General features: G+C 44.7%; 1 protein-coding gene across 3 annotated transcripts in view; it reads left to right on the top strand.

Annotated features, from left to right (window-relative positions):
- The window catches only part of PIK3AP1 (phosphoinositide-3-kinase adaptor protein 1), a 121,524-nt gene that overhangs the window by 34,487 nt on the left and 59,899 nt on the right, over positions 1–27,138 (top strand). For 2 of the 3 annotated variants that reach the window (XM_044935402.2, XM_044935403.1), the window contains one exon: positions 24,630–24,769. In XM_044935402.2, coding sequence (XP_044791337.1) covers positions 24,630–24,769 — 140 coding nt within the window. Of the gene's footprint in view, positions 1–10,506; positions 10,824–24,629; positions 24,770–27,138 lie in introns of those variants that run through there. The other variant, XM_044935404.2, reaches the window with a different exon arrangement.

Raw genomic sequence — 27,138 nt, 5'->3', positions numbered from 1 at the left:
TTGTTAAATGCAGTTTTCAAAATAGATTTTTAATGGTTATCTTCTGAATAGCTTGGATTTGCAACTGAAAAGAAAAACAGCTCTTAAAAAAAGTAGATGATATCAGAGTGGGAAAAGTTGTATTTAATTCTCTGTGGTGGTTGCTATGGTGATGGTTGAATGTAAATTTCAGTTTATATAAAACCCTGCTAAGGTTTTGATTAGAGACCAGAGGCAAGACTTGGTGTCAGTTGGTGAAGTGGCTAAAAAGCATCTATTAATGAGGCAAAAAGGAAAAAAGAAGAATGGGGTCACACAGCTCTCTCCCCACCCAGGTATCATGTCAGCACATACTAACCATGTAGTGGTGACTAAGGCAGTACAAGTTAGAGCAGGGAATGAAAAATGGTGCTTTTCTCCCTTGACAATTTCTTCCTTGAGGAAATTGAAGACCAGAGTGCTTCCTCGTAGAAGAGGCAGCTCTTGCAAAGATGAACTCCCAGGTGCCAGTTTCATTAGTTTGAAATAGGCATTTGGTTGTAAGAAAGCAATTCAAGCATTGGATGTAGGAGCTGGGCTGAATGTCCTCTGCAGACCCTCTAGTCTCTACTCCCCATCTTTTGAGTGCTTGCTCAAATCAACAGGAAGGGAAAACAAGCAAACACCCGGCCAGAGGGGTTAATAACATTATGTTACCCTACAGCTTCAGGCACTAGAGCTGTAAATCTACCTGGAGAGTAGGCTTTTGCCTCTTAAATTAATGGATTTAATCTAAGAAGGAATAGTTAAGAATCAGTAAGTAATGGAGCTAATTATTATACAAATAGGTATTTGTTTACTCTTACTCTTTATTGCTACCTACTTAATTCTTTTGTATTTATGTGTAGTTGCTCTAATAGTACACACAATAATAAGTATACTTATGATTTAAGTATAATAAATACGCTGCTGCTAAGTCGCTTCAGTCGTGTCCGACTCTGTGTGACCCCATAGAAGGCAGCCCACCAGGCTCCCCCTGTCCCTGGGATTCTCCAGGCAAGAACACTGGAGTGGGTTAAGTATAATAAATATACTTATTTATTATTCATATTTGTGTGTATTTTTTTAAAGAGGGTTACAGTGAGAAAGCTTAGCAATTGCTTTCTATTCATGATGTCTATAGAGACAGGGGTCTTCAAGTCCCTGGGCAGAATACCAAGTCGTTGCTGCCCACCTGACTAATTACAGACCAGAGTAGTGAAGACAGGCATGGCCAATCTATGCTATGCACAAAAAGCTCAAAAAAAGCTCAAACTCAGTTGCTAAGTCGTGTTCGACTCTTTGTGACCCCATGGACTATAGCCCGGAAGGCTCCTCTGTCCATGGGATTGTCCCAGCAAGAATCCTGGAGTGGGTTGTTATTTCCTTCTCCAAGGGAACTTCCTGGACCAGTTACTGAATCCTCACCTCCTGCCCAGGCAGATTCTTTACCACTGAGCCACCAGGGAAGCCCATGCTATGGACACTCGGGGTAATTGTCAGTGTCTCTATTTCATTTGCCACTACTCATGTCCTAAGTAAAATTGGGAAGTAACTGAACTTGCCTTTTGATAACCTTGTAGCTCTTTTCCCTCCAGTTTCCATAAAACTCACTGCTCAGCAGGCCCTTGATTCAGCACCTTCATGTCCAAAGTCATGCACTCTGACTATGGAAACATTCTAGTAGAAATGCCCCAGGTTCCAGAATAATCTTTCTCTCTAAAACTCTCCTTGATATAGTTCAGATGTCCTCTCCAAAGTGACTGATGTCAGCTGAACCAGAGAAGGTAATTAGATTAGGCTGTCCATTAATGGCCCTCTTTAAAGGATTATCTAGTGGAGTACCAGACTCTGGTCTTAGATTTCCTTTCCAGAAAGCAGACCTGCTGATATATTGATTTTGGACTAGCCTCCAGAACTGTGAAGAAATAGATTTCTCTTGTTTAAGCCACCTCAGTTCAGTTCAGTTCAGTTCAGTCGCTCAGTCGTGTCCAACTCTTTGCGACCCCATGAATCGCAGCACGCCAGGCCTCCCTGTCCATCACCAAATCCCTGAGTTCACTGGGACTCACGTCCATCGAGTCAGTGATGCCATCCAGCCATCTCATCCCATCCAGCCATCTCATCCTCTGTTGTCCCTTTCTCCTCCTGCCTCCAATCCCTCCCAGCATCAAAGTCTTTTCAATGAGTCAGCTCTTCGCATGAAGTGGCCAATGTACTGGAGTTTCAGCTTTAGCATCATTCCTTCCAAAGAAATCCCAGGGCTGATCTCCTTCAGAATGGACTGGTTGGATCTCCTTGCAGTCCAAGGGACTCTCAAGAGTCTTCTCCAACACCACAGTTCAAAAGCATCAATTCTTTGGCGCTCAGCCTTCTTCACAGTCCAACTCTCACATCCATACATGACCACAGGAAAAACCATAATGTTGACTAGACGGACCTTTGTTGGCAAAGCCACCTAGTCTGTGTTATTTTGTTATGGCAATGCTAGCAAACTAATATGGATTTATATTAACAGATGGATAACATTTATAGGTGGCTAGATAGTTATTACATTGAGTGCGTGTATGCTAAGATATTTCAGTTGTGTCCCACTCTTTGCAACCCTATGCACTGTAGCCCTCCAGGCTCCCCTGTCCATGAGATTTTTCTAGGTAACAATACTGGAGTGGGTTGTCATGTCCTCCTCCAGGGGGTCTTCCTGACCCAGGGATCAAACCCATATATCTATGTCTACACTGGCAGGTGGGTTCTTTACCACTAGCACCACTTGAGTGGCAGAAGAATCATTCAAAATTATCTTGATCTAGTTCAGTGGGGATGATCCTACATTCTATTCTGATGTTGTAAAAGCAACTCAGTTTGTGCAACAGATTAGAAATCTGGTGTGGCATTCACTTGTAAAGATGAAGTGTAGGTTAAGGTTGACTACTTGATTGATAAGGAGCCAATAGTATGATCTTGCCACCGAAAGCTATTACAAAACTAAGCTACATTAATAAAAAGATAGCTCCCCAGTTGTGAAATATTGTAATTTCACTCTACTCTACCTAGAATGGTGTTTCATTCTGGATGACACCTGTTTAGGAGGAAATGGACCAACTAGATTATGTACACAGAAGGACAACCAGGGAGTTTGGAAATATGTATGAACCATGGTTTTGTGGAAAGGGCTGAGGCTGTGTTCTGAATTGTAGGGGAAAGGAAAACTCTATTTGAGGTGGTTGTTTCTAGGAGGTAGGGATGGTGGAGTTACAGTGGAAGTTCTAACATCCTTTCCATGCTGGATGGTGAGTGGAGCCAGTGAGTACATGGCATCCCCTTGGTGACAGTTACCGTGCATATAAGAGAAGCTGAAACAGAGTGACAAGAAGAGTTTATATTCCATGTTTGCTGCTGCTGCTGCTGCTAAGTTGCTTCAGTCGTGTCTGACTCTGTGCGACCCCATAGACAGCAGCCCACCAGGCTCCCCCGTCCCTGGGATTCTCCAGGCAAGAACACTGGAGTGGGTTGCCATTTCCTTCTCCAATGCATGAAAGTGAAAAGTGAAAGTGAAGTCGCTCAGTCATGTCCAACTCTTCACGACCCCATGGACTGCAGCCTACCAGGCTCCTCCATCCATGGGGTTTTCCAGGCAAGAGTACTGGAGTGGGGTGCCATCGCCTTCTCCATATTCCATGCTTGGGAGAATACTTTTCTCTTTTTCTTCTGGTGCAAGTGAATCTGCAACTGCCACAGCCATCTTGCTACCAACCTGAGAATGAAGCTCAAGCTGAAGATGATAGACTAGAGGAATGGAAAGGACCTGGGGCCTTGAGGATGTTGTCGTTCAGTTGCTCAGTTGTGTCTGACTCTTTTCAACCCTTGGACTGCAGCATGCCAGGCTTCCCTGTCTATCACCATCTCCTGGAGCTTGCTCAAACTCATGTCCATTGAGTCAGTGATGCCATCCAACCATCTCATTCTTTGTCATCCCCTTCTCCTCCTGCCTTCAGTCTTTCCCAGCATCAGGGTCTTTTCCAATGAGTCAGTTCTTCAAATCAGGTGGCCAAAGTATTAGAGCTTCAGCTTTAGCATCCTTCCTTCCAGTGATTATTCAGGACTAATTTCCTTAGGATTGACTGGTTTGATCTCCTTGCAATCCAAGGGACTCTCAAGAGTCTTCTCCAACCAACACCACTGTTCAAAAGCATCACTTCTTCAGCACTCAGCCTTCTTTATGGTCCAACTCTCACACCCATACATGACTACACCTCTTCTTAAAATCTTCTGCTTCTGTTAGGTCCATACTATTTCTGTCTTTTATTGTGCCCATCTTTGCAAGAAATTTTGAGGATGTCACTGAATCCCTATGTCTGTCACCCCCAAACTCCCCAACTGTTAGACTTGCTATTCTGATAAATGTTCTTATTGTTTAAGGCATCTTGAGTTGGAATTCCCTTTACTTGCAGCAGAACCATCTTAATAGATTCTACAGAGTTGGGCTGAAGATAAGGATGAGTTTTCACACAAAATTCCAAATGCCCATCAGTGGAGTTAGACCCTTTCAAGAAGGGAACTCTTGTTACTGTTAACTATTCAAATAGAGATTGACTATGATTTTCTTTAAAAAGCCTTTATTGAGTGGAATTTTGCTCTAAATGATTCTCAAGTGTCGTTCAAACTCTGATGATCTAAGATTCAAAAATAATTCTTACTAAGGTGTGAGTGACCATGAAGCTGAACTTTTCCCCAGGGCATTTGCATTATCTCCAGGGTAGCTCAGATGAAACTTTTATTAGTTGAATGTGGAGGTGGGGGAGGTTTTGTGCATGAGAGCCTTCCAGGTGCTCCTTGGCTGCGTCATGTGAGTGAGTCACAGTCCTCTTTGCCTATAGGAGTCTGTGTCTGGGCTCTCCACTTTTGGAAGGTTGCTGAACCCTAACCAAAAGGGAAATAAACCATATTGTGACTGCTGGGTTTGCAAAACACAACATGCAAAGGCCTGCAATATGGAGAGGAAAAGTGAGCAAGACAAGGTTCTGTGGACTGTGGGCTCTTAGTGGGAGGGGCCCAGAGGCTGGGGGAGGGGAAGAAGTAGACAAAACATTGCCAGGTTTACAGGGATGCAGTTTTCCTCCCATTTTATAATAACTCATGGTCTCTTTCTCATCCCCCTTCCATAGTTCATATTACAAAATTATAGTTTAAAAATTTTAAACATAATAGAATATTGACTGTGCTTTACAAGCTACGCAGCTTCTCCATCCTAATCCATCACATTTGCAAACACTCCTCTCTCCCCTCCAAAGACGTGAATCACTGAAATAGATTTTTCTTAATACTGGTCCCAATATTGATTAGGTTTCTAGCGGTTTCTGTAATTAAACATAAAATAGTAGTGAAAACTATATTTGCCTTCATGCTCATGACTCTGACAGAAAGGGAGAAATTTCACAGAAGCTGAGAATGTAGTTGGGGAGGCTGGTGTGGTGTCACTCACAGAGGTCAAGGCTGGACAGAGAACCCAAAATACAACTGTATTGTCCACTCTACCTTAGCACAGAGGAGGCACTCTGTGAGCAGGGATGTGACTCCCTGGGGGCCCGGTGGTTAATGAATCACTGATCTGAAGGTGGGAGTGTGAGAATGTCCAGGTTTTACTTCAGGGGATCATGTTTTAAGAATTTGGATTTGCAGGGAAACCAAATCTGATTGATTTTCCAGTTAGTGAGAGGGATCAATGCGAACAAGAGGCCAAGGTGGTATGAAGAGGCTAATTACTAAGCTTGTGGATATTTTCATGTGTAATGGGGCCAGAAGACTGTCCAACCAGTGTTACCTCCCTGGTGGTGGCAGTTCTCTGTCTTGGGCACTGGGCATGTCTGGTGTCAGGGTGGCCAGTGCCTTCCCAGCTCTGATTGAATAACCAGAGGAGAAAAAGAAGCCAAGTTCAGAGATGGGCTTGGTGCTTTTGTTGGTTGTATGTACAAGTGGCCAGCATGGTTACTGCTCTGAGGCTTTACCTCCACTTCTGAGAAACCTCATGTTCTCTCAGATGGGAAAGCCTGCTCAGCCTGGTTGTGGGCACTCAACCGGTTTCTTAACTTCCTGCCCTTAACTCTGACCTCAGGCTGACACATAGCAGCTCAAGCATTGGATTCCAGCTCCAAACCGGAAGCTTAAAATTCCCTGAAAAAGTCCCTGAAAAATGGAGAATATCATTCTGGAAGAAACAGTTTGATCAGCTCTGTTAAGAGGTTAATTATTAAACAAAATCAATAATCTTTAGTTTGATTTTGACTCTCTTCAGTTTAAAAAAAACAATTGAAGGTCATTCCTTCAAAGATTAAAAAAAGAAAAACAAGCAAAACCCAGAAAGCCCAGCATGTTTTTGGTGACCCTCTGGGAAGTGGAGGTTAGAGAAAAAGCCTGTGAGGTGGCAGTGGAAGGGATCAGAGTGTGGTTTTCAGTTTGGGGGCTCCTTTTTGTGGGTTCTTAGTTGTTACTGCCACATGGCACAGAGTCTGCCAGGCCGGGGAGAGGCCCAAGCCCACTGAACTGAGGCCATGAACGCTGTGACTGCCTCGGGTCAAAGCCAGTCCAGCAAGGGGATACTGTGGACTCCAGTCAGATGGAATGGCCAGAAGCCAGCAGCGGCCAGCAGTGACCACTGCCAGAAAATCAGCCCAGGTTTTAAAGAAAGAATTAAGGTCACAAAGGCAAGCAAGGAGTCCCACACAGGTGCTCAGAACGTACAGCATAGCAGGGTCATGCCTCTCAGAGCCTGTTCTTGGGGGGAGAGTGTGCAAATGGTGGTTTCCTTCAAAGGTGGACAGCTGGCAGGGGATGGGCCAAGGACACTGCAGGCGAAGTGCAGCCAGTGGAAGAAAGCGGAGGGATTTGTGGCTGTAGGTGGATTCTGGCACAAGACCTACCCTTCCCCTTCAGGAAATAGCCAAACTAGAAAAGTCCCTATGACCTTTCATTTGTAGACAAACTGGTTTGCTTGTTTGGATTGTGATCACGCCAAACCATGGTTTTAAGGCTTACATAGACTCATGAAACTCAAATTCATGCTGTTCTCATATCCTAATTGTTAATAGAAGTACTTCATGATGAGTAATAATAATGGTCAAGGAAAGGACAGCTGCCTTTTTATTGAGCACTTAATATGTGTAGGCACAGTGCTCAATAATAACAATCCTAAGAGGTTGAAATTGTAATTTTCATTTTACAAATAAGGAAAATGAGGCATGGAGGGGTTGAGTTACTCGTTTAAGGCAGCCAGCCAGTAAGAGCGAGGATTCACCTTCGATTGGTAAGAGCACCAAATCCCCATGCTCTTAAGGGCTACCACGTGATGGCCATGAGAATGCACCTGGCAGACCTCCAGCTCTAGGAGTGCAACTGACCAGGGGCCTAAGGCCTGCGCTCTGAATCCATCATGGTGTTTGACCAAGGCCCTGCTTCCCACTGGCTGTTCCCAGCCAATGAGCACATGATGGGGATGCCACAGCAGACTGACTCCCAGACAGTACAGGATTCCTCCAATAGCCAGCCTCAGCTTGTGGAACTTTCTAGAATGCTTCCACCCATCCTTCCTTCCTGCTGTTCTTCATTCAGGCTCAGGCCATCTGGTGTTTCTCCCAGCCTCCCTCCTCGTTTTCTGCTGCAGGCACTTTCTCTAGTAAAATCCTTGCATATTTAATCCCATTTAAGTGTTTGTTTCTCAGAAGACTGAGACAGTGTACCACACCAAATGTTGAGGACAGCTTGGTTCAGCCTGCCAATGTAAACTGGGAATTAGACAGTTTCCTGTTTGTCTGTAAATTCCACACTAAAAGGCTTGAGGCCTTGCAGTGGTCCTCCCTGTTTGCATTTCTCCCCTCTGGCACTAAGGTGGTTGGTCGTATGTCTTTCATCAATTCATCCATTCACACAAGAAGCGTTTATTGATTTCTCACTGTGATTTCTAGACCCTGGGGATCCAGAGATAAATGTCAGGGAATTTGCCCTCAAAGAAATCACAGTCTAGCGGAAGAACAATGTGGTTGACAAACAAACGACTCTGATTGCTGATCACTCTTCAGTGCTTACTCTTCCTCAGGTGCTCCTTTAGGTGTTGCATATGAATCAGCTCACTGCACACTACTGAGTGAGGTAGGTGGTATTATCATCGCCATTTGCACATGGGGGAAACTGAGGCACAGGGAATTAAGTGACAGAGTTAGAGTTTGAATGCATAGAGTCCTCACACTCACTGCTGTGCCATGCTACCCCTTGCCATGCCACCTCTTATTTTGTGCCCGGGGAAGGCAGGCTTCTATTGTGACAGAACCCTAAGCCCAAAGCAGCTCAGTTTCCCCTTTAAAAATCCATATCAGCTGCCACAGTGATCTGTTGAGCAGTCTGGTGGGTGCAGATGCCTGCTCATTGTGGATACTCAAGGCTTGCTGTTCCTGCCTGCCTGGAGGTAGGAGCATCTCTGCTGGTGTCTGTCTCCATGGTTACCCAGAGCATCCCTGGGTTGCCTGACAGTCACTTCCTTGGTCACGTATGACTGGCTAGCCCTGCACTACTGTATGCTCACTTCCACACAGAGAATCATTTCATAGGAACTGCCACTCGTTAAATGACTAATAACAAAAATAACAAATACTTAACTTTGTCTAGTACTTTTCAGTTTTCAAAGGGCTTCGTTTATCACTTCATCCCAGTAACCCTGTACAGCAGACCAGGCAGGTGTGAATATTCCCATTTTAAAGAAAATGATATTGAAGCTTTGAAAAGTTATGGTACCCTGTGACTTGGGAGAGGGGACTTGAATCCAGGCCTCCCTCTTTGACTCTTATCTCTTCCAGAGCTCCTCAGTCATTGCATTTATGTTGCTAGAATATATTCTACCGAATCTTTAGAGCTTTGCCCCTCATGGCCCAGATTTTAATTACCGGGGGCAGTCAGCAGCTCCTGTGTTAAAGAAATTTTCATTTTGGCCCACAATTATTTAAGCTGATTTGGATGCCATCTTGTTCTGTATTTTTTAAGCCAGTCACTGAAGAGAGCATGCTCCCATCCCAGCTTGACTGTACTTGGAACCCAGATACAACATCTCAGGGTGAAGAGTGACAGAAAGTTACCCATTCCAGAAATGGAAAGTGAAACTGACCAGTCCAGTTTCATAGTTTCAGCTGGTCAGAATGCTAAAGATCTGCAAAAGTGGGGGCAGGTAAATGCCCACTTGGCCTTTCCTAGAAGTGTGATGACTGAGCGGCAGACAGACGAAAGAGGAATTTTCTTTACAATTTCTTAAGCGTGGTTCTGCTATCAAGAGTTGCCTTCAGCCTCAGTTCTTGGCTGGGGGAAAATGAACTGCATTGTCATGGTCTGCCCCAAACAAAGCCCATTTGTCTGTCCTCATACCAGCAAATCCAGATATCAGTGTCTGCTTAGATTAGAATTGATTCCTGAACCAGGAAACCAAGAAGAAGCTGTTTAAAAGCTAGTTATTAATGGCCTCATTACAAACCTGTGTCATGCCATTTGAACGAAATTTACATAGAGAAAGGAAGCACATTTATAAGTGTTGGAAAGAGATGAAGAAAGAGGAAGCTTTCATGGGGGGCTGTGGTAGCCCCTGCTTTGTTAGCAACACTGGGGTTTCCTGAACGATGAAACAGGGGCCTGCTGGCCTCCAGCCCTGAGATCCCTGGTGGAGAACTTTCTCCCTAGTGGTGGCCTTTGAAATGTAGTTATGGACAGTGCTTCTTAAGGCTCTTGATAAACTTGGCTAGTGAGCAGCCCCACTCACTGAAGCAGCCCCAAAGATCATGGGTTCAGGATAGAATGGGTTTCTATGGAACCTGGTTCCAACGGTGGGGCAGCAGATTTTTCCCCCAACCCTTTCCAGATTTATCCCAGAGACTGGTTGAGGGCACTTCAGCCTATGGCCAGGAAGCAGCTCATACAAGGAAATGATTTCCCCACTGGCACTGTGTTTCCCAAGAGCAGCTGTTCGTTTGATCTCGGAACTGGAGTGGAGATGGGAGCCTTGAGTTCTTAATGGGGTTCTACCATTAATCCAGAAGCTAATGACTGAGGGCATTGACATCAGTTCATGTCCCTGTTCCCCCAGTTATCCATCTGCAAAAGGGAGGGGTCATATCTGTCGTATGTGCCTGGGGATACTGAAAGAAACAAACGAAAACACAATTAAAAAGTTCTGAGGCACTGGGTGGTGCAAGAGCTCCAAATATCCCTCGGCTTCTCAGTTGAGTATGGAGCGACTTGGCTCTGGCACTCACAGAAGTTTTTCCTGAAGGTTGAACTCGGGAGAGGGCTGGAGGGCCCCAACCCCAGCTGGGTGGGTGGGAAGGCTGCAGGCAGATTTTTATCATCGGTGGACAAGGGTGAGCCCACACTTTCATCGGTTGTCATGGCAGCCTCAGCTGTGGGGCTATTTTTACTCAAGCTGAAGAGCAAGTGGGGTGAGTTGGGGAGGGGACGGGAAGAACCATCATCCTTTGCTTTAAAGCTCCACTAAACTGGCACTTTGAATAGCTCACTTAGAACAGCTAGGTGGGGCTGCGTAAAGGTCTTAGCCCTGTCCTCTTATCCTGAACTTTGAGGACCTTGAGGAGGGCCCAGGGAATTGCCTGGTGAATGAAAGAAAAACGATTGCTTGTCTGTGTGAGCTGGAAAAGACTGGGGTTGATGTACAGTAGATTGCTGATCCAGAACCCTCTGCCAAGTGCTGGGAAGCCATCGATGTGTGGTGAAACCCGGCAGCCTAGGGAATCTGCAGCTAGCACGGACCACTGGATGGCAGAGCAGGTCGGATGTGACAGGTGAGCCAGCCTGTGCGGGGAAGATCAGCAACATCGACTGCCTCAGGAAGTCAGTGTGGACTTATAGGAGCAGATCCATCCTTCCTTCTCCTTTCTACTTCTTTCTCCTTATTTCCAGGGAGGTAGAGAGGCCACCATGGGTTCATTTAAAGTCGGGGTCACGGCTCTGTCTATAGGGCTCTCTCTGCCTTACCTTTTTGGCATCATGAGGATGATGATGATGAAGATGACAAGGACAACGATTGATGTCACTGTAATGAATTCACACTGGCACCACTAAATAATCATCACCTCCTCCCCATACCCCAGCCATGCCAGTAAGACCTGTGGTCTTACTGAGTCTTAACATCGTTCTGATTCATGACTGTGTATGACTTAAGGGGGAAGCTGGTGACTTGCTGGCTGGGTATACTTACTATGTTTGGGGCTTTTTAAGTGAAAACGGTTAGTTGGACGGGAAATTCGATACCTATTAACCGAGGTGGGTGAAAAGCGGAGAAGAAAGACCCATGGGTGATGACTAAAACGAAAAAGCAGTCTTGATGTTTGTCAGGAAGCTGCAAAAAGGTGGGGTTGTTGAAACTCAAGATCTGAGTCCCTCTCGCCTCCCCCCGAGAACCCACACGCTTTTGCAGTGGAACAGAAGCTCCTTCATTGGGATCCCCACATTTGGAATCTGGGGGCAAGGCCAGGATTGAGGTCTCTCTTTGTACTAAGGACATACCACTAGCAATGACACTGATTTTTTTAAGCTTATAGCTAGTGTAAACAAGATAAACAGTAGGAGAAGTGTTCTGTCTACTCAAGAACCATTTTTCTAAGCATTTTGTGAACTGTGCTTGTGGTATGCTTTCAGACACTGGGTTAATTATAGCATCTTATTTGCTCATGCAGGCAGGTAGAGCAGGATGTTGGCTTGGTAACACTTTGTTAGCCACTGGTTCATGTTATTTCACAGATTTAAAGGCACTGCTTGCTCAAGGTGTGATGGGTGGTCAGCTGCTCGACTTCTCCATTCTGAGTAAGATTTAGAAACGAGCTGACATGCTCTGCTTGTGTGTCTGGAATTATTTCAAAAACAAGCAAAGAAAATTCTTAAACTTTGGGTTTGGGAATTCCCTAACAGTGCAATGATTAGAGCTCTGCACTTCCGCTACAGTGGGCCTGGGTTCATTCCTGGTTGGGGAACTAAAATCCTACAAGCCACGTGGCACAGCTAAAACAAAACAAAACAAAAAAACCTATGGTGTTAATCTGTATTTTACAGAATTTCCTTTTCTCATGAATACTGTTTGCTGACAGGTTTTCATTGTGCAGACCAAACTCCTAACATGGCATTTGGGATTCCTTTCCTGTCCTCCTCTCTCCCATCACCCTCCCTCCCCACGTCATACAGAAGGTGCCTCTCCCCCTTGCTTCCTGTGGTCCACGTACATCATTTGCTCTCGTGCCTTTGTGTCCTTAAGCTTGCCTTTGCCTCTGCCAGGATAGTCTTTCCAGCCCCATGTCCGCATTCCCTCTGCCTTTCAAGGCCCTACTTGTCACATCTTTGGGGAGACCCTTCTTTGATCCTCTAGTGGCCATAAAATGTGTTTTATAAATCCCTGCTTGTCCATTTGAAGTTATTCCTGTTCTCTTCTGTCTCTGGAAGATGGAGAGAACCTGTTTCTCTCCTCTGTGGTCCCTCCACTTTCAGTGAAGCGGAAATGTTCTTACTGTGACATTTCCTGGGAGGCCTAGGCTAGGGTTTGAATATTTGTTTTTCATTGAAAGGCATTGGATGTTTGTTGAAGGAATAAAGGAATGAATTACTAGTTATTTTATTAATTTTAATGGAAAATATGCTTTTTTCATCAAAAGGGTAATCCCAGCACCCAAATGCTATTTGCTTTGGTTAAAGTAAACTAACTTCTTCATCCTTCAGGAGGTTTTGCTCAACTTCTCTAAACTTCTGGTATGTTTTTTCATGTGCCAGCACTTTTATAAACAGCTGGAAGTACAGCTCACTTTATTTAGTTGTATTTATGGTCTCATAATGCTTCCTGGTGTCACATAGTTCTCTCAGCTGTTTCATGTGAAGCCTTATCTTCCCAGTTCAGCTGCCATCTCCGTAAGGCCGATGCTCTCCAGGTGCACCCTTGGGAACCCCTGTGGCATCCTTGCCATGCATATTCAGTGGATACTTACTTGGTGATTAGGAAGTTCAGGCTTCAGAACACTGTATGTTGGACTTTGAGAAATAGTTGTTTTGTGATTTCATCATCATGGTTTAGATACAATAGATGAGTGTCAGAAAAGCTGAGAAATTTCATCCTGAGTGGAGAAGTCTCTGGAAGTTTGTCCAGACCTCAGACAACTCTCTAGACCTCTGCCCCATCTGTGTGGTGGTTAAATTTGGGCCCTGACCCGGGATACAAATGCAGAGGGAACATGGCTCCTTTTCCTTCATGGGCCACGCTGCCTAGGTTGTTTGACTATTCATTTTTGCTTTCTTCCAAGGACCTTTGTCTTGTCTAGTCAAGGCTATGGTTTTTCCAGTGGTCGTGTATGGATGTGAGAGTTGGACTATAAAGAAAGCTGAGCGCCGAAGAATTGATGCTTTTGAACTGTGGTGTTGGAGAAGACTCTTGAGAGTCCCTTGGACTGCAAGGAGATCCAACCAGTCCATCCTAAAGGAGATCAGTCCTGGGTGTTCATTGGTAGGACTGATTTTGAAGCTGAAACTCCAATACTTTGGCCACCTGATGCAAAGAGCTGACTCATTTGAAAAGACCCTGATGCTGGGAAAGATTGAAGGCAGGAGAAGAAGGGGACGACAGAGGATGAGATGGTTGGATAGCATTACCGACTCAGTGGACATGGGTTTCTGTGGACTCTGGGAGTTGGTGATGGACAGGGAGGCCTGGCATGCTGCGGTTCATGGGGTTGCAAAGAATCAGACACGACTGAGCGACTGAACTGAACTGAACTGAAGAAACTTTGAATCTTCTTCACTCTTTCTTTCATCAGACACAGTAGAATCCTGAGTGTAAAGTGATGGTATCCTACTTCAAATCAGCCTAGAGACACCCGTGAGCCCCTGACTGGCCCCGATGACCACTTCTATTTCATCCCATTTTCAGCTCAATTGATAGAAAGCTCTTAATTCTCAGTTGAAATTTATCTCCTTAGTTTCCTTCTTTGTTCACTTTCTTTTTCCTTGTCATCTAAAACTTGGAGAAAATAATTTGGCATGTTAATGCTACAGGCCTTTTTCCTGCTTTCCCAGCTTTGCTTTACCTTGTTCTAATTTAATTTGTCAAATTTAATTTGACAAAATGAAAGCTGCTGCTGCTAAGTCACTTCAGTCGTTTCCGACTCTGTGCGACCCCATAGACGGCAGCCCGCTAGGCTCCCCCGTCCCAGGGATTCTCCAGGCAAGAACACTGGAGTGGGTTGCCATTTCCTTCTCCAATGCATGAAGGTGAAAAGTGAAAGTGAAGTCCCTCAGTCGTGTCCGACTCTTCGCAACCCCATGGGCTGTAGCCCACCAGGCTCCTCCATCCATGGGATTTTCCAGGCAAGAGTACTGGGGTGGAGTGCCATTGCCTTCTCTGAATTTAGCCATATAGAGTGTGCAATTCAGTGATTTGGGGGTATATTGCATTATCAAGTTTTTTTAAAAATTGTGACAATATATATAGCATAATATTTGCCATTTTAACCAATTTTAAATTACAATTTGGCAGCATTAATTACATTCACAATGTGCAACCATTACCAGTATCTATTTCCAGATTTCTCCATGGTACTTTTAACAATACTTTAAGTCAATTCCTGTTTTTTCATGTAAATAAATTTACTTTAAAAGGAAAGTTTGCTGCTGTAAATTAAAAACCAATATCTCTGGATAGAAACAAGGTAACTATAAACATAAAGACAATAAAAACAGAACAGTGGTACTAAATTCTACTAGACAGTGGTGCCTGCAGACGCCTATGGGCTTAGTGCCTTATTTTCTCCGTGGTTCAGAGGGAGGTAAGCATGTTAAGGAGAAGTTAAAGGCATCCTCTTACCACATTGAGCCTTTCTTCTTTGTATGAGTGAGACTGAAAGGGTTGACAGGGGACTGCTTCCTTACATGTGGCTCACTGTCAGCGCATGTGTGCTGTACGCTCTGAAATCATCTCCTGTGTACTTGTCACACAGTCCCCAGTGTGGGAAACACCATCAGAGTGCATGAGAGCGTGGATCTGGGGGTTAACTTTCTATACAGCACACACTGTGTGACTTGGACAATTTATTTCAATTTTGGTGCCCTCGTTTTTCATCTGTGAAATGGGCAGAATTATTCTAATCTATCAGTTGTGATCAAATAGAATCATTTATGTCAAGGGTTTTGCCTGGTTCCTGGCCTAGAGTAGATGCTCAACAATGGCATTTGTGGTCGTTTTGAAGAATGGTACTTGTTTATGGTGGGGTTTCTCTGATGGCTCAGTGGTAAATGAACCTGCCTGCCAATGCAGGAGATATAGGTTTGATCCCTGGGTCGGGAAGACCCCCTGGAGAAGGAAATGGCAACCTACTCCAATATTCTTGCCTTGGAAATCCCATGGACAGAGGAGTCTGGCAGCAACAGTCCATGGGGTCACAGAGTCAGACACACTTATTGACCAAACAACCACCACCTGTCTATGGTACTTTCCCCAAAGCTTAGCATTACCTTACAAGAGAAGTGAGCCTGTATATTCTGGGAGGGGGGTAGGGAGAAAATGTTTCAAGATCAGCAAACATCATTCTCTGGCTGTCCTTACCCTTCCTGTCCCTCAGACTATTAAAAAATTGTCCCGATGGCGTGCTAGACAATGTACAGGGAAGAAGCAGTCAGCCCTGTGGTCTGAAAACTTGTTTGGAAACTGAGACCTTGCAGCTTCGGGCAGAGGCCCCTGGAGCACACAGAACTCTGACTGGTCCTGCTGGAATTCAGTGTCTTCGACTTAAACTCTATCCTTCGGATGTGCCTGTTTGCCCTCGTGGTGGGTCATGACACACCTAACCAAGGCAGCATCATTCAGAACAGGGCAGGACCACCAGCTGTTGGTGAACAAAAGCCCATGTCATGTCTCTTGAGCTACAGTGAGAACCTCAGACCGGGAATAATGAGTGATGCTGCTTCCTGCCCTCGTCCACATCCACAGAGAAGGCAGGGCACAGTCACCTCGGGGCAAATTCCCACGCTGCCCCTGGCTTGCCTGTGGCACAGCCTGGGCTGGGTTACTTCAATCCTTCAGGCACAGTGTTTCCATCTATAAAATAGGAATAGGTTGTTGATTTCTATCTCACAGGCTGAATGTAAGAATTAAATGAGATTGTCTAGTAAGGCAGTCACCACAATATTCAATGAATGATAACTTTTATTGTTATCATTGTTAGTAATATTGAGTCTGTCACCAAGCCCTCTTATTAAAATATTGAATAAATGGTAACTTTTATTGTTATCAATATTAGTAATAGTCACCAGCCTTCTTACCTAGTATGAGATTGTCCAGGTGGCTTGGTGTGACTCCAAGTACATAAAGTGAAAGTGAAAGTGTTAGTCCCTCAGTCATGTCCAACTCTTCGCAATCCTTTGAACTCTAGCCTGCCAGGCTCCTCTGTCTATGGATTTCTCCAGGCAAAAATACTGGAGTGGGGAGCTATTCCCTTCTCTAGAGGATCTTCCCCACCCAGGGTTTGAAACACAGTCTCCTGCATTGCAGGCAGATGCTTTACCATCTGAGCCACCAGGAAAGCCCCAGATCCAAATACATACACACACTCAATTCATTTAAAATTAATAGTTCCTTTAGATTCAAATAATGTTAAATAACTATTTAGACTCCCTTATAAAGGACAAAAAAAATTATGAACCTTTAGTGTGATAAGTTATTTTGATGTTGTTCAAATATGTATAAACATATTCAACTCCTAATGCTTATTGTTCTTTCCCAACTCCAAAAGCAAAACAAATGAACCAGATTTACACAGTACATGTGTAAAATAAATACAGGGCAAACTGATGACATTTGTTTTGCATAGATCATGGTCATTTTCTGAAACAGCCTCATGAACGTGACACGAGGCTCTGGTGCTTGCTGATTCTGTCAAAGGGCCTTGTACAGCTCCCCTGAATTATTGGGGGACTTATCTCCCGCTGCATTATTCAATGTGGAGTGGTATGTGGGGAAACCTCCTTGGGTTCACTTGGTACAAATCCCTCATGTACATGTCATCCTGCCCCCTGTCTTCTTTCCTCATTAGCCCCTGACAGTCAGCTTAGCATGACCTAGCTGCAAAATGTTTACACACACACACACGCATGCACACATGGGCACCACAATCCTGTGGCTGGGCCCAAATATTATTATTATTTTAATGTTTGTTTATTGCTTGTACCAGTTCCTAGTTGCGGCATGTGGGATCTTTGACCTTCATTGTGGCATGCAGGATCTTTAATTGTGGCATGAGGGACCTAGTTCCCTGACGAGGGAGCCCCTTGCATTGGGAATGCAGAATCTTAGCCACTGGACCACCAGGGAACCATTTATAATATGGTCACCTGGATAATCTGGAATGTCTTTGCATCACAGTTTAAAGGCACTGTCATCTAAATGAAAAGTCCAAGCACTAATTCTTGTAAGGACTGTATCTGAAGACTTTTGGCAGATACCAGTTTTGAGAAGCATTGATTCACACCCTACCTAGATCCCCAAAATGTTTGAAGCAACCTCCAAAATTAAACACAATATAAAAAAAGAAAAATGGCAAGAGCAAGACCTGGATGAAAGTGTTAACAGTGGTTAAAAACCAGAATGGAAACTGAGCTACCTGGCAGCAAGGGCAGAAAATGAAACACACCGTGTTAGCTTGTGCTGATGAGAGAAAGCAGGCAAGTTCTCTGGGGACACAGACTTTCTGCCACTGGATTCAAGGAGTGTTTTGTCACATGTGTCCTTTATAGATGACCTAGATGCACCAAGTCTTTTTCTATATTTTTTCCATGGTTTCTGCAGGCCTCACAAAAGCTGAGAGGAATATCGTTAAATTTTAAAGCAATAAGGACACCATTTTTGGTGTTAGTTCTGGAAGGTCTAGCGGTCTTCACAGAACTGTTCAACTTCAGCTTCTTTGGCATTAGTGGTTGGGGCATAGACTTGGATTACTGTGTGTTGAATGATTTGCCTTGGAAATGAACGGAGATCAATTCTGTCATTTTTGAGACTGCATCAAAGTACTGCATTTCAGACTCTTTTGTTGGCTATAAAGGCTAGTCCATTTTCTTCTAAAGGATTCTTGCCCGCAGTAGTAGATACAAAAGTCATCTGAATTAAATTCGCCTATTCTCACCCATTTTAGTTCACTGATTCCCAAAACATTGATGTTCATAAACTCCAGGAGTCAGTGAAGGACAGGGAAGCCTGGCATGCTGCAGTCCATGGGGTCACAAAGAGTCAGATATGACTTAGCGATTGAACAAGGATACTATTGGTGTCTTGATAATACTTTAACTGGGGAGGATCCTTGGGGTTTTCAGTGTTTTGTTTTCACTCAAACATTTATTTATTTGAGTCTCAGGACAGTAAGGATAGTATTATCGTCAGTGTGGGGAGGGAGTGAGAGGAATTTACATGTGTAAGCGGGAAACTTTGGTGGCATCTCACTCTTTCAGGTGGGTTTCGATGGTGCTTTTGTCTGGGCTGGTATTTCCTTCAAAGGAAGCTGCTGAAGTGGTTGGACCCTGACCCAGTCCACAGTGGGCTGGGAAGAGGGCCAATGTGGCTGAAGAAATAAAAGTGACGCTCGACTGGCGCCACCAGAACTGCCCTGCAGAGTGAATGGCACCCTGCCTGACTTCTTGAAATGAATTAGCCTCCAGCAGCTTGTTCATTTCGGCTGACTAAATGAACAGACCTACTAGAAGGAGTTGTTTCTAGGGCCGACCTGAATACTGGAGAATATCTGCCACGTGCTGTACTACTAAGACCAATCTCATCATAAATGATGCCAAGCTGATGAAGTGATTAGTCAAAAGACTTAGCTGCTATTTTTCTCTGTGCCCATCTTCACCTCTCCCCATTATCAAAGTGCTTTCTCACTGTGGAGAATATGAAAATGTATGAATGGTTGGAAGGTAGAAAAGATGGAGGGAAGGATCACACACAGTTTATCTACACATTTTCTTTTTTAAAAAAATTAATTTTTTAAGTGGAGGCTAATTACTTTAAATTATTGTGGTGGTTTTTGTCATACGTTGGCACGAATCAGCCACAGTATCCACACATTTTTTTTTTTTCTTCTGACTTTTTTTTTCTTTTTCAATTTTTGGTTGCGCTGGGTCTTTGTTGCTGCGTGAGAGCTTTCTCTAGTTGCAGAGAGCAGAGGCTACTCTCTGGTTGCAGCGTGCGGGCTTATCATTGCGGCGGCTTCTCCTGCTGCAGAGCATAGGCTCCGCAAGATGCAGGCTTCAGTCGTTGCAGCCAGACTCAGTAGTTGGGGCACACCATCCCAGTTGGAGGGCTTCCCTGGTGTGTCAGACGGTAAAAAGCGTCTGCCTACAACGCAGGAAACCAGGGTTCGTTCCCTGGGTCGGGAAGATCCCCTGGAGAAGGAAATGGCAACCTACACCAGTACTCTTGCCTGGAAAATCCCATGGACAGAGGATCAATCTTCCTGGACCAGGGATTGAATCTGCGTCCCCTGCAATGGCAGGCAGATTCCCACCCCCTGTACCACTGGGGCAGTCCTCTTCCGACCTTTTAAAATGCACTTTCCTTTATTTAACTGGTATCTTATACTCTGAGATGTATGATTTTACACTCTGCTTTTTTTGCTTAACATGTCGTAAACTTTTACTTAAAATAATATTTAAAGTGAAATATACTTTTAATATTCTTTTATCAGACAGGTTGTTCTTTGTTTCTCAGAGATGCAAAGAATGATTTAGCAGACATCTTGGTTCATTATCTTTGTCTACATTTTGAACATTTATTTTCCTACCTTAAGAGAGATTTCTAGAAGTAGAATTGTGTGGCCAAAGACACGAACATTGTAAAGACTTGCGCTCTCTCTCTGTATATGGTCACATGGCTTTCCAGAAAGAGTGTGCCGGTTTATACTTTCTTCACCAACCAGTACGAGTACCTGTCCTACCTGACCTTTGACTATTTCCTAATTGGAAAAAGGTGAAATAACAGTATATTATTTTTATTTGCATTTCCATGATGATTAGTGATAATGAATGATTTAATTTTTCTGAATGGGGAGGTAAGTTTTGTTTCTTCCTTTGTGGATCATCTACTTATTTGGCTTTGGGTATTTTTAAAGAGATTTCTATGATCTCTTCATATATTAAGGAGATCGTCCCCTTGGCCTATTTATTTCAAATTTTCAACCAGTTTGTGGTTTGCCATTGAATTTTTGGTAACAGCTTTATTGATATATAATTCACATAGCAAACAATTTACCCATTTATAGTATACAATTCTGTGATCTTCTTGGTATCTTCACAGACCAGTTCAACTGTCACTATGATCAATTCTAAAATATTTTCATCACCTCAAAAAGAAACTTCACACCCTTTAGCTGTTATCTCCCAACCTCCCCACCCCTTTCCAAGAGTCCCCAGCCCTAGGCAATTACTAGTCTATTTTCTCTTTTTATAGATGTGATGATTCTGGACATACCGTATGTTTGAAATCATGTAATATGTGATCTTTGTGGCTGGCTTCTTTCAGCATAATGTTTTCAACATTCATCTATGTTGTAACATGTATTAGTATTTTATTATTCTTTTCTGTGGTGAATAATTTGTCAATCCATTCATCAAAGAATGGGTAATTTGGGTTGTTTCCACCTTTGACTATTACGACTAATGCTGCTAAAGCATTACACTTTTATTTTTAATTAAATTTGTTTACCTAAGTTTTAAATTAATGTCATCAATGCTATTGCTTGTTTCAATTGTATTTTACAGTTGTTTTTAAGATAAACAAGTCTTTTCTCAAAACAATGATACAATTTTTGCCCGCGTTTTGATATATCTTTTAAAAATTTGTTTTATTGTTCATTTCCGTCTATAATCCATCTAAATTTTCTTTTGGAGTGTATAAGACTTAAGATTCTAAACAGTCTCTCTGTCCCTCTATGTCCATCCCATATAGCTAAATTTTTTCAGCACCATCTGCTGAGTCATCCTTTTCACCAACCATTTTCTTTATTCTGTACTGACTTTTACTGCTTTCTTTATCACATATTTAGGTGTTTTTGTTTTTGATTTTTTTGGCGGTTCAATAACTTTTGGACAATTAGCAGTTAATTTTCATCCACATTAACTGTAGATATTTGAAAGCTGCGACAGGCACATAGGTAACCAACGTATGGTTTGTTTGGTGAATGTTTTCTGACAAGTGCGCACAAATAGGGTTCAGGGCATTCCTTATTCTGCTGGCCCAGACAGGGCGGTTGAGCCTTGTGTCAATGTGCACGCCTAGGGCTCCCATCTCCTTCATGGCAACTTTCTAGATTTCTCTGAGTGCCCGAGGGGCACACTTCTTGGAACCCGCTCCAAGGATGAGCTTGTGAATGTTGATAGTGTATTCTTTGGTCACTCCGTTGATGGCAGGTCAGCCCTTTTTCTTCTCGCCGCCCTTCTTTGTGGGAGCCCTCCTGCAGGGGTGGGGTTGGAAAGAAAGTGCAAGGGATTGTCTCATATTAAGTTTTTGTGAGAATGAAACTTGGTTTGGGAGTTGTCTATTGTATTTAATTGCTCTGTTAAATTTTTTTATACATTTAATATAAAATAAGACTATCCTTTATTGTTTTTGTAAACTTTAGTAGGAGACAGAAAACCTATATAAATGGAATTTTTCTAGATAGGAAACACTGTGGCAACTATAATTTAAAATTCAGCGCAGGGAGGGTGTGTGGCCTGACTTTACATTTTATTTGAAAGTCAGAAAAATTTGTGATTATTGTTTTAGTCAAATTTTCTACTTATTTTGAAACATTTTTGATAGTTTATATATTCTCTGTAAAAATTGTATTGAAATTAAAAAAAAACTATTAGCAACAAGTTTTCACATCCGTATGTTTATAAAGTTTTCTCCATATTTGTTATCATCTCTATCTTGTTTGGCTTATTTCTATTTCTCTATTCTTTTCTTGATTGTATTTTTTAAAGCCTTAATTCTTTGGCTAGCCAACTAACTAGGTCAGTAATTTGGGGGAAATGAAGAGATTTTCTTTTTTGAAGCAATAGACCGTACTATGAGTCTATCCTAAGGCAATTATATCTGTACGATAAATTGGAATAGGTTGTTGGCAAAAGTTGGTACCCACTCAGGGTAGTATATAAACAATTCTAGGTCCATAAATAGATCCAGGGAGTTTCTTGCCATTTTAAGTGACTGATGAATGTTGTAAGTCAATGAGGTTATTTTCTCATCCAGGAAGAACCATAGAAATGAAAAACTGACGTTTAGGCATCGGATGATACAAAACTAAAGCTTGATGTGGTGTTACATAGTTATGTACAGGAAGAATATTAATTGCCCCTGATTTTTTAGCTCTTTCTTTCACAAGTTCCGTGGTGGGTGGGACTGTGCCTGGGTAGCATGTGTAGCTCTGTTCATGGGGATGGGCCCTGGCCATTTTAATAGTGACTGGTCAAGGAGAAGGGCTTCCCTCATAGTTCAGTTGGTAAAGAATCTGCCTGCAATGCAGGAGACCCCAGTTCAATTTCTGGGTCAGGAAGATCCGCTGGAGCAGGGCTAGGCCACCCATGCCAGTATTCTTATGCTTCCCTTGTGGCTCAGCTGGTAAAGAATCTGCCTGCAATACAGGAGACCTGGGTTCGATCCCTCCCTGGGTTGGGAAGATCCTGTGGAGAAGGGAAAGGCTACCCACTCCAGTACTCTGGCCTCGAGAATTCCATGGATCATATAGTTCATGGGGTTGCAAAGAGTCAGACACAACTGAGCAACTTTCACTTTTCACTTTCAAGGAGAAAATGTTGTGGAGAAAGGCAGATCCGGCAGAGAAAATGTCAACCTTCCGTTAATTTGGCTCAGATGGCACGGAGGTGGAAAGACTACTGCACTTAGCCTTTGTGAAGGGGTCAAGGGGCATTGGTCATTAGCACTGAGTGAGAGGGGAGTCAGTAGGCCTGAAAGGAAAGGAGAGATAGAGGTGATTATGGCTCTGGCACAGAGTGAAGAACAGTATCTGTCTCCTTAGGGCTCAGCACTAACTTCTGCCTGGATTCCCATTGTGCTAACAAGGTCAGAGACCAGGCTGCACTCAGCCCCGCCTTCTGGACTAGTGCGTCTTGGGTGAGATCACAGAGAGGGACCAACGGCGGGAGTACCTGCCTCACTGTCCATCACACGCTGGACCTGTATGTAGACATCTGTCAGAACCCACGTCAGGCTCCAGGACCAGACCCCTGCCCAAGGCTATGGAGCTTTTAAGTTGCATATCTGGGAGGCCTTGGGCCCTCCCCTGGCCTGGGCAGGTTCCAGAAACCCTTGCCTCACAGTTATAGCCCTGGGACAAGGTGGTGATTGGTCCCCCACACCTGCTCTGGCACCTCAGCCATCATGGTGGTGGGAGAACAGCCCTCCCCTGGCATGACCTGGGATCTAGAGAGCAAGCCTGTGTTACAGCTTTCTTTGGGGACATATTGGTGGCCTGATCTGCCATCCCAGCTTTCTCCCAGGATGGATGTCCTTCCATGGGAGGCCAGCCTGCTGGAATCAGCCAAATTAACCTCCCTCCAGCCCTTCTAGAAGATGGGCTCTCTGAAGGCAGGATGGGTGTTTGGTTCACGCTCGTGTTCTCGCAGCACCTAGCACAGTTGGCTGGCTCTGTCGGTGGTTTAGAAATGGAGAAGAACAAGCCTGAGGAAGGGACTAGATGGACCTTCCTGTTCCTCGCAGCCGTTCTTAACCATTTTGTTCCTCTTTGAGGATCTGATGAAGCTCTGGACTATCTCCAGGGAAGTTTAGGCAAACACACACACACATGCACACACACAGACACACAGAGAATCTTGCACACAGGCACCCCATCAGTTGTTGAGCCCTGGTTAAGAGTCCCTGCTTTAGCGCTCTGGTAGGGTGCATCTACCCCCATCTCAGCATCATCTCATTCCATGCCATGCTCTATCTGCATACCCCTACTCATCTGCTCCAAACCCGAGCTCGTGCCCATCTTCCCATGGCAGGGGTGTTGGCTGTGATACTGATTTGGGACCCAGTGACACTCTAAGGTTGGTTGAAAGTGATTGCCTTTTACCACTGCCCTGGAGGGAGTAGGCTGGCTAGCCATGACCTTGAGGAATAATGACTTCCTGGAAAGCACAGGATTTACCTGATGTTCAAAAGACGGCCTTTAAGGGGACAGCCTATTCTTGACACCCCTCCCCTTGAGGAGAAGGGGCCTCTTTCCTCACAGTCACCAAAGCCGGCCCTGCAAGAAGAGGTAACACCTGCAGAAGTTGGTTGTTTGCGACCAGACCTGCCAGCCTCAGACAGCAGCCCGTCCCAGACGTCTTGGCCTTTCTCTCCACCATCATCTTCCTGCTGTCACCCTATCCTCGTGGCCTCCATGGGGGTTGACTTTTCCCCAGGAGGTCCTCTCTCATGATTTCCTGAGTCACTCCCTTCAGCCTGTATTTGTTTGACATTTGGAGCCATTTCCTATTTGGTAACATTTGGGGTTTTAACGAGGGTGGGACATGCCCAGCTCTGCTTCCTTTTCTTTCCATTCAGCTTGTTCTCTGTGCCATAGATTCTGGCTGCGACTCAGTCACTGACACCGAGACTGAGGACGAGAAGGTCCTTCCCTACTCAAAGCAGCAGAGCCTGCCGCCGCCGGAGACTCCGCCTGGGAACCTGATGGTGGTGCAGCCGGAGCGCATCCGCTGTGGGGTAGGCACCTCTGGGGCTGCTGGGTGGATGTCGGAGCACGAGCTTCGGGGCTTTTCAGTGGATGTAGTAAAGGGAACGGTGTTCTCTTGTCACATCTTTGTGTAATCCCAGCTTTCTTGTAGGGCTTCCATATACATTAGCCACCCTGGGACCCCCACTGCCTGGGCCCTGGACATTCCTCACTCCTTTAAGTCAAAGGGAGAAGAGCCCAGGAATGTATGTGTCATCAATCCAAGACATTAAGTTCATGAGACAAAAACTTAGAATGTGTTGAAGACCAGCAGACATGAACATTACAATATACTATATGCCAACCCTGGAGTTAGAAGCCTGGGTCTGGTCCTTCCAGCCCAGTGTTGAGCATTTTGACAGCTTGCTTCTCTGTCAGCTGGCTCCTTGTATGGCCCAAAAGTGCATCAGAGCTTGATGGCTGAAACTTGCTGGCCAGTATCACTTGCAAAAGGAAGTGATAAGTGGTAAACTCAGCTTAATGCCTGAGCTGCTGCTGCTGCTGCTAAGTCGCTTCAGTCGTGTCTGACTCTGTGCGACCCCATAGACAGCAGCCCACCAGGCTCCCCCGTCCCTGGGATTCTCCAGGCAAGAACACTGGAGTGGGTTGCCATTTCCTTCTTCAATGCATGAAAGTGAAAAGTGAAAGTGAAGTCGCTCAGTCGTGTTCGACTCTTCGCAGCCCCGTGGACTGCAGCCTACCAGGCTCCTCCATCCATGGGATTTTCCAGGCCAGAGTACTGGAGTGGGGTGCCATTGCCTTCTCCGTAATGCCTGAGCATAAGGTGACTAACATTCAGGGGTGGGACCCACGTGAAGAGATGATTTGAATGTGATAACCAACTGGTGAGCCGCTGTCATTTGAATACTACCACAGTATTGATAGTTTTTCATTATCTTTCCTTTTCTGATTAAAAAAATGTGTAATATTGGTTCAGAGCAGTGAAGTGCTTTCTTGTGGGTAGGAGCCTGTGCTAGGTTTGCCACTGCGGGCTCCTGGAGGCAAGAGGGCGGAAGGGCCGTGGAAATGGGAAGTCTTAGCTTCTCTGCACTTGTGAGTGGCTTTCTGTGCAGTCTGAGACCACAAGGCGTTGGGCAAGGACGCCCTCCATGGGGGTTGCAAGCTGCTTCTTTGGACTCGATTGAACTCATAGATGTATTTGGTTTGAGCTGCTCAGTGTTTTAAGAATTAGGCATGAAAATCTGTTTCCAGCTCCCTTTGGACCAGATTCTGGTAATAACCAGGTCTGAGATGAGCAGCTGGGCCATTAGATGCATCCCTGGTTCTCATTAGTCCCTTTTCTTTGTACCCACTTCACTCCTTTTCCTGACCAGCCAGGCTTTGTGGTGGGCATGCAGTTTCTAGTCTCCCTATACTCTTTCCTGCCTTCCCCACGCCCCTCTCATCCTGACATCAGACTGGAGACTATGAGGAGGGTTTGGAACCAAAGGATAATGCCACATCCATACCTCCCTGATTTTCCAGGCTTTGGCTCCTTCTCTTGTGCTGGCTCCCACTGACCCAGGATTCTCTCTGCTGCCTGCTCCAGGTCTCTGGATCCTGGGGCAGCTGGGCTGGCATTGGCTCATGACTGTCAATGGGGAGACACACTCATTTTCAGTGGCTCCCCCGCCTCCTTGGGAGAAGGAGCAGGTTGGACAGGGCTAGACCCACAGTGGGAAACAGGTCCACCACAAACACACTCACATTCACCCTCAGCAGCTTCTGTGAGCCAGGACCACAGCCCCTTCCCACTTGCTCTGGAATCAAGAGTGGCCCTCATTACAAAGGCCTATTCTAAAGGCTTGATAGCCGAATTTTACAATCAACATCTGGGGAATATCTATGGTGAGAAATTTCTCCTTTTCGCCTATTATTTGGACAGCCTGTCCTTTCTAGTTCAATGTCCTAAGAACTTAACCAGCATAACCATCACAGTAAAATAGATAATTCCATTTGGCAGGTTTGACAAGAGATCTCAAAACAATATAAAACTGCACTCAGGTTGCTCAATGCCTTGGGAAAATTAATCCTCCAATCAGTTATTTTTGTCCATCTGTTCAGTTCAGTCGCTCAGTCATGTCCGACTTTTTGCGACCCCATGAATCACAGCACTCCAGGCCTCCCTGTCCATCACCAACTCCCGGAGTTCACTCAAACTCACGTCCATTGAGTCATCGATGCCATCCAGCCATCTCATCCTCTGTCGTCCCCTTCTCCTCCTGCCCTCAATCTCTCCCAGCATCAGAGTCTTTTCCAATGAGTCAACTCTTCGCATGAGGTGGCCAAAGTACTGGAGCTTCAGCTTTAGCATCAGTCCCTCCAGTGAACACCCTGATCTCCTTTAGAATGGACTGGT

This window comes from Bubalus bubalis, chromosome 23, assembly GCF_019923935.1.
Source record: "Bubalus bubalis isolate 160015118507 breed Murrah chromosome 23, NDDB_SH_1, whole genome shotgun sequence".
Taxonomy (NCBI): Eukaryota; Metazoa; Chordata; class Mammalia; order Artiodactyla; family Bovidae; genus Bubalus; species Bubalus bubalis.
The sequence above is the reverse complement of the archived record's forward strand: the minus strand, read 5'-3'. Positions and strand labels throughout refer to the sequence as shown.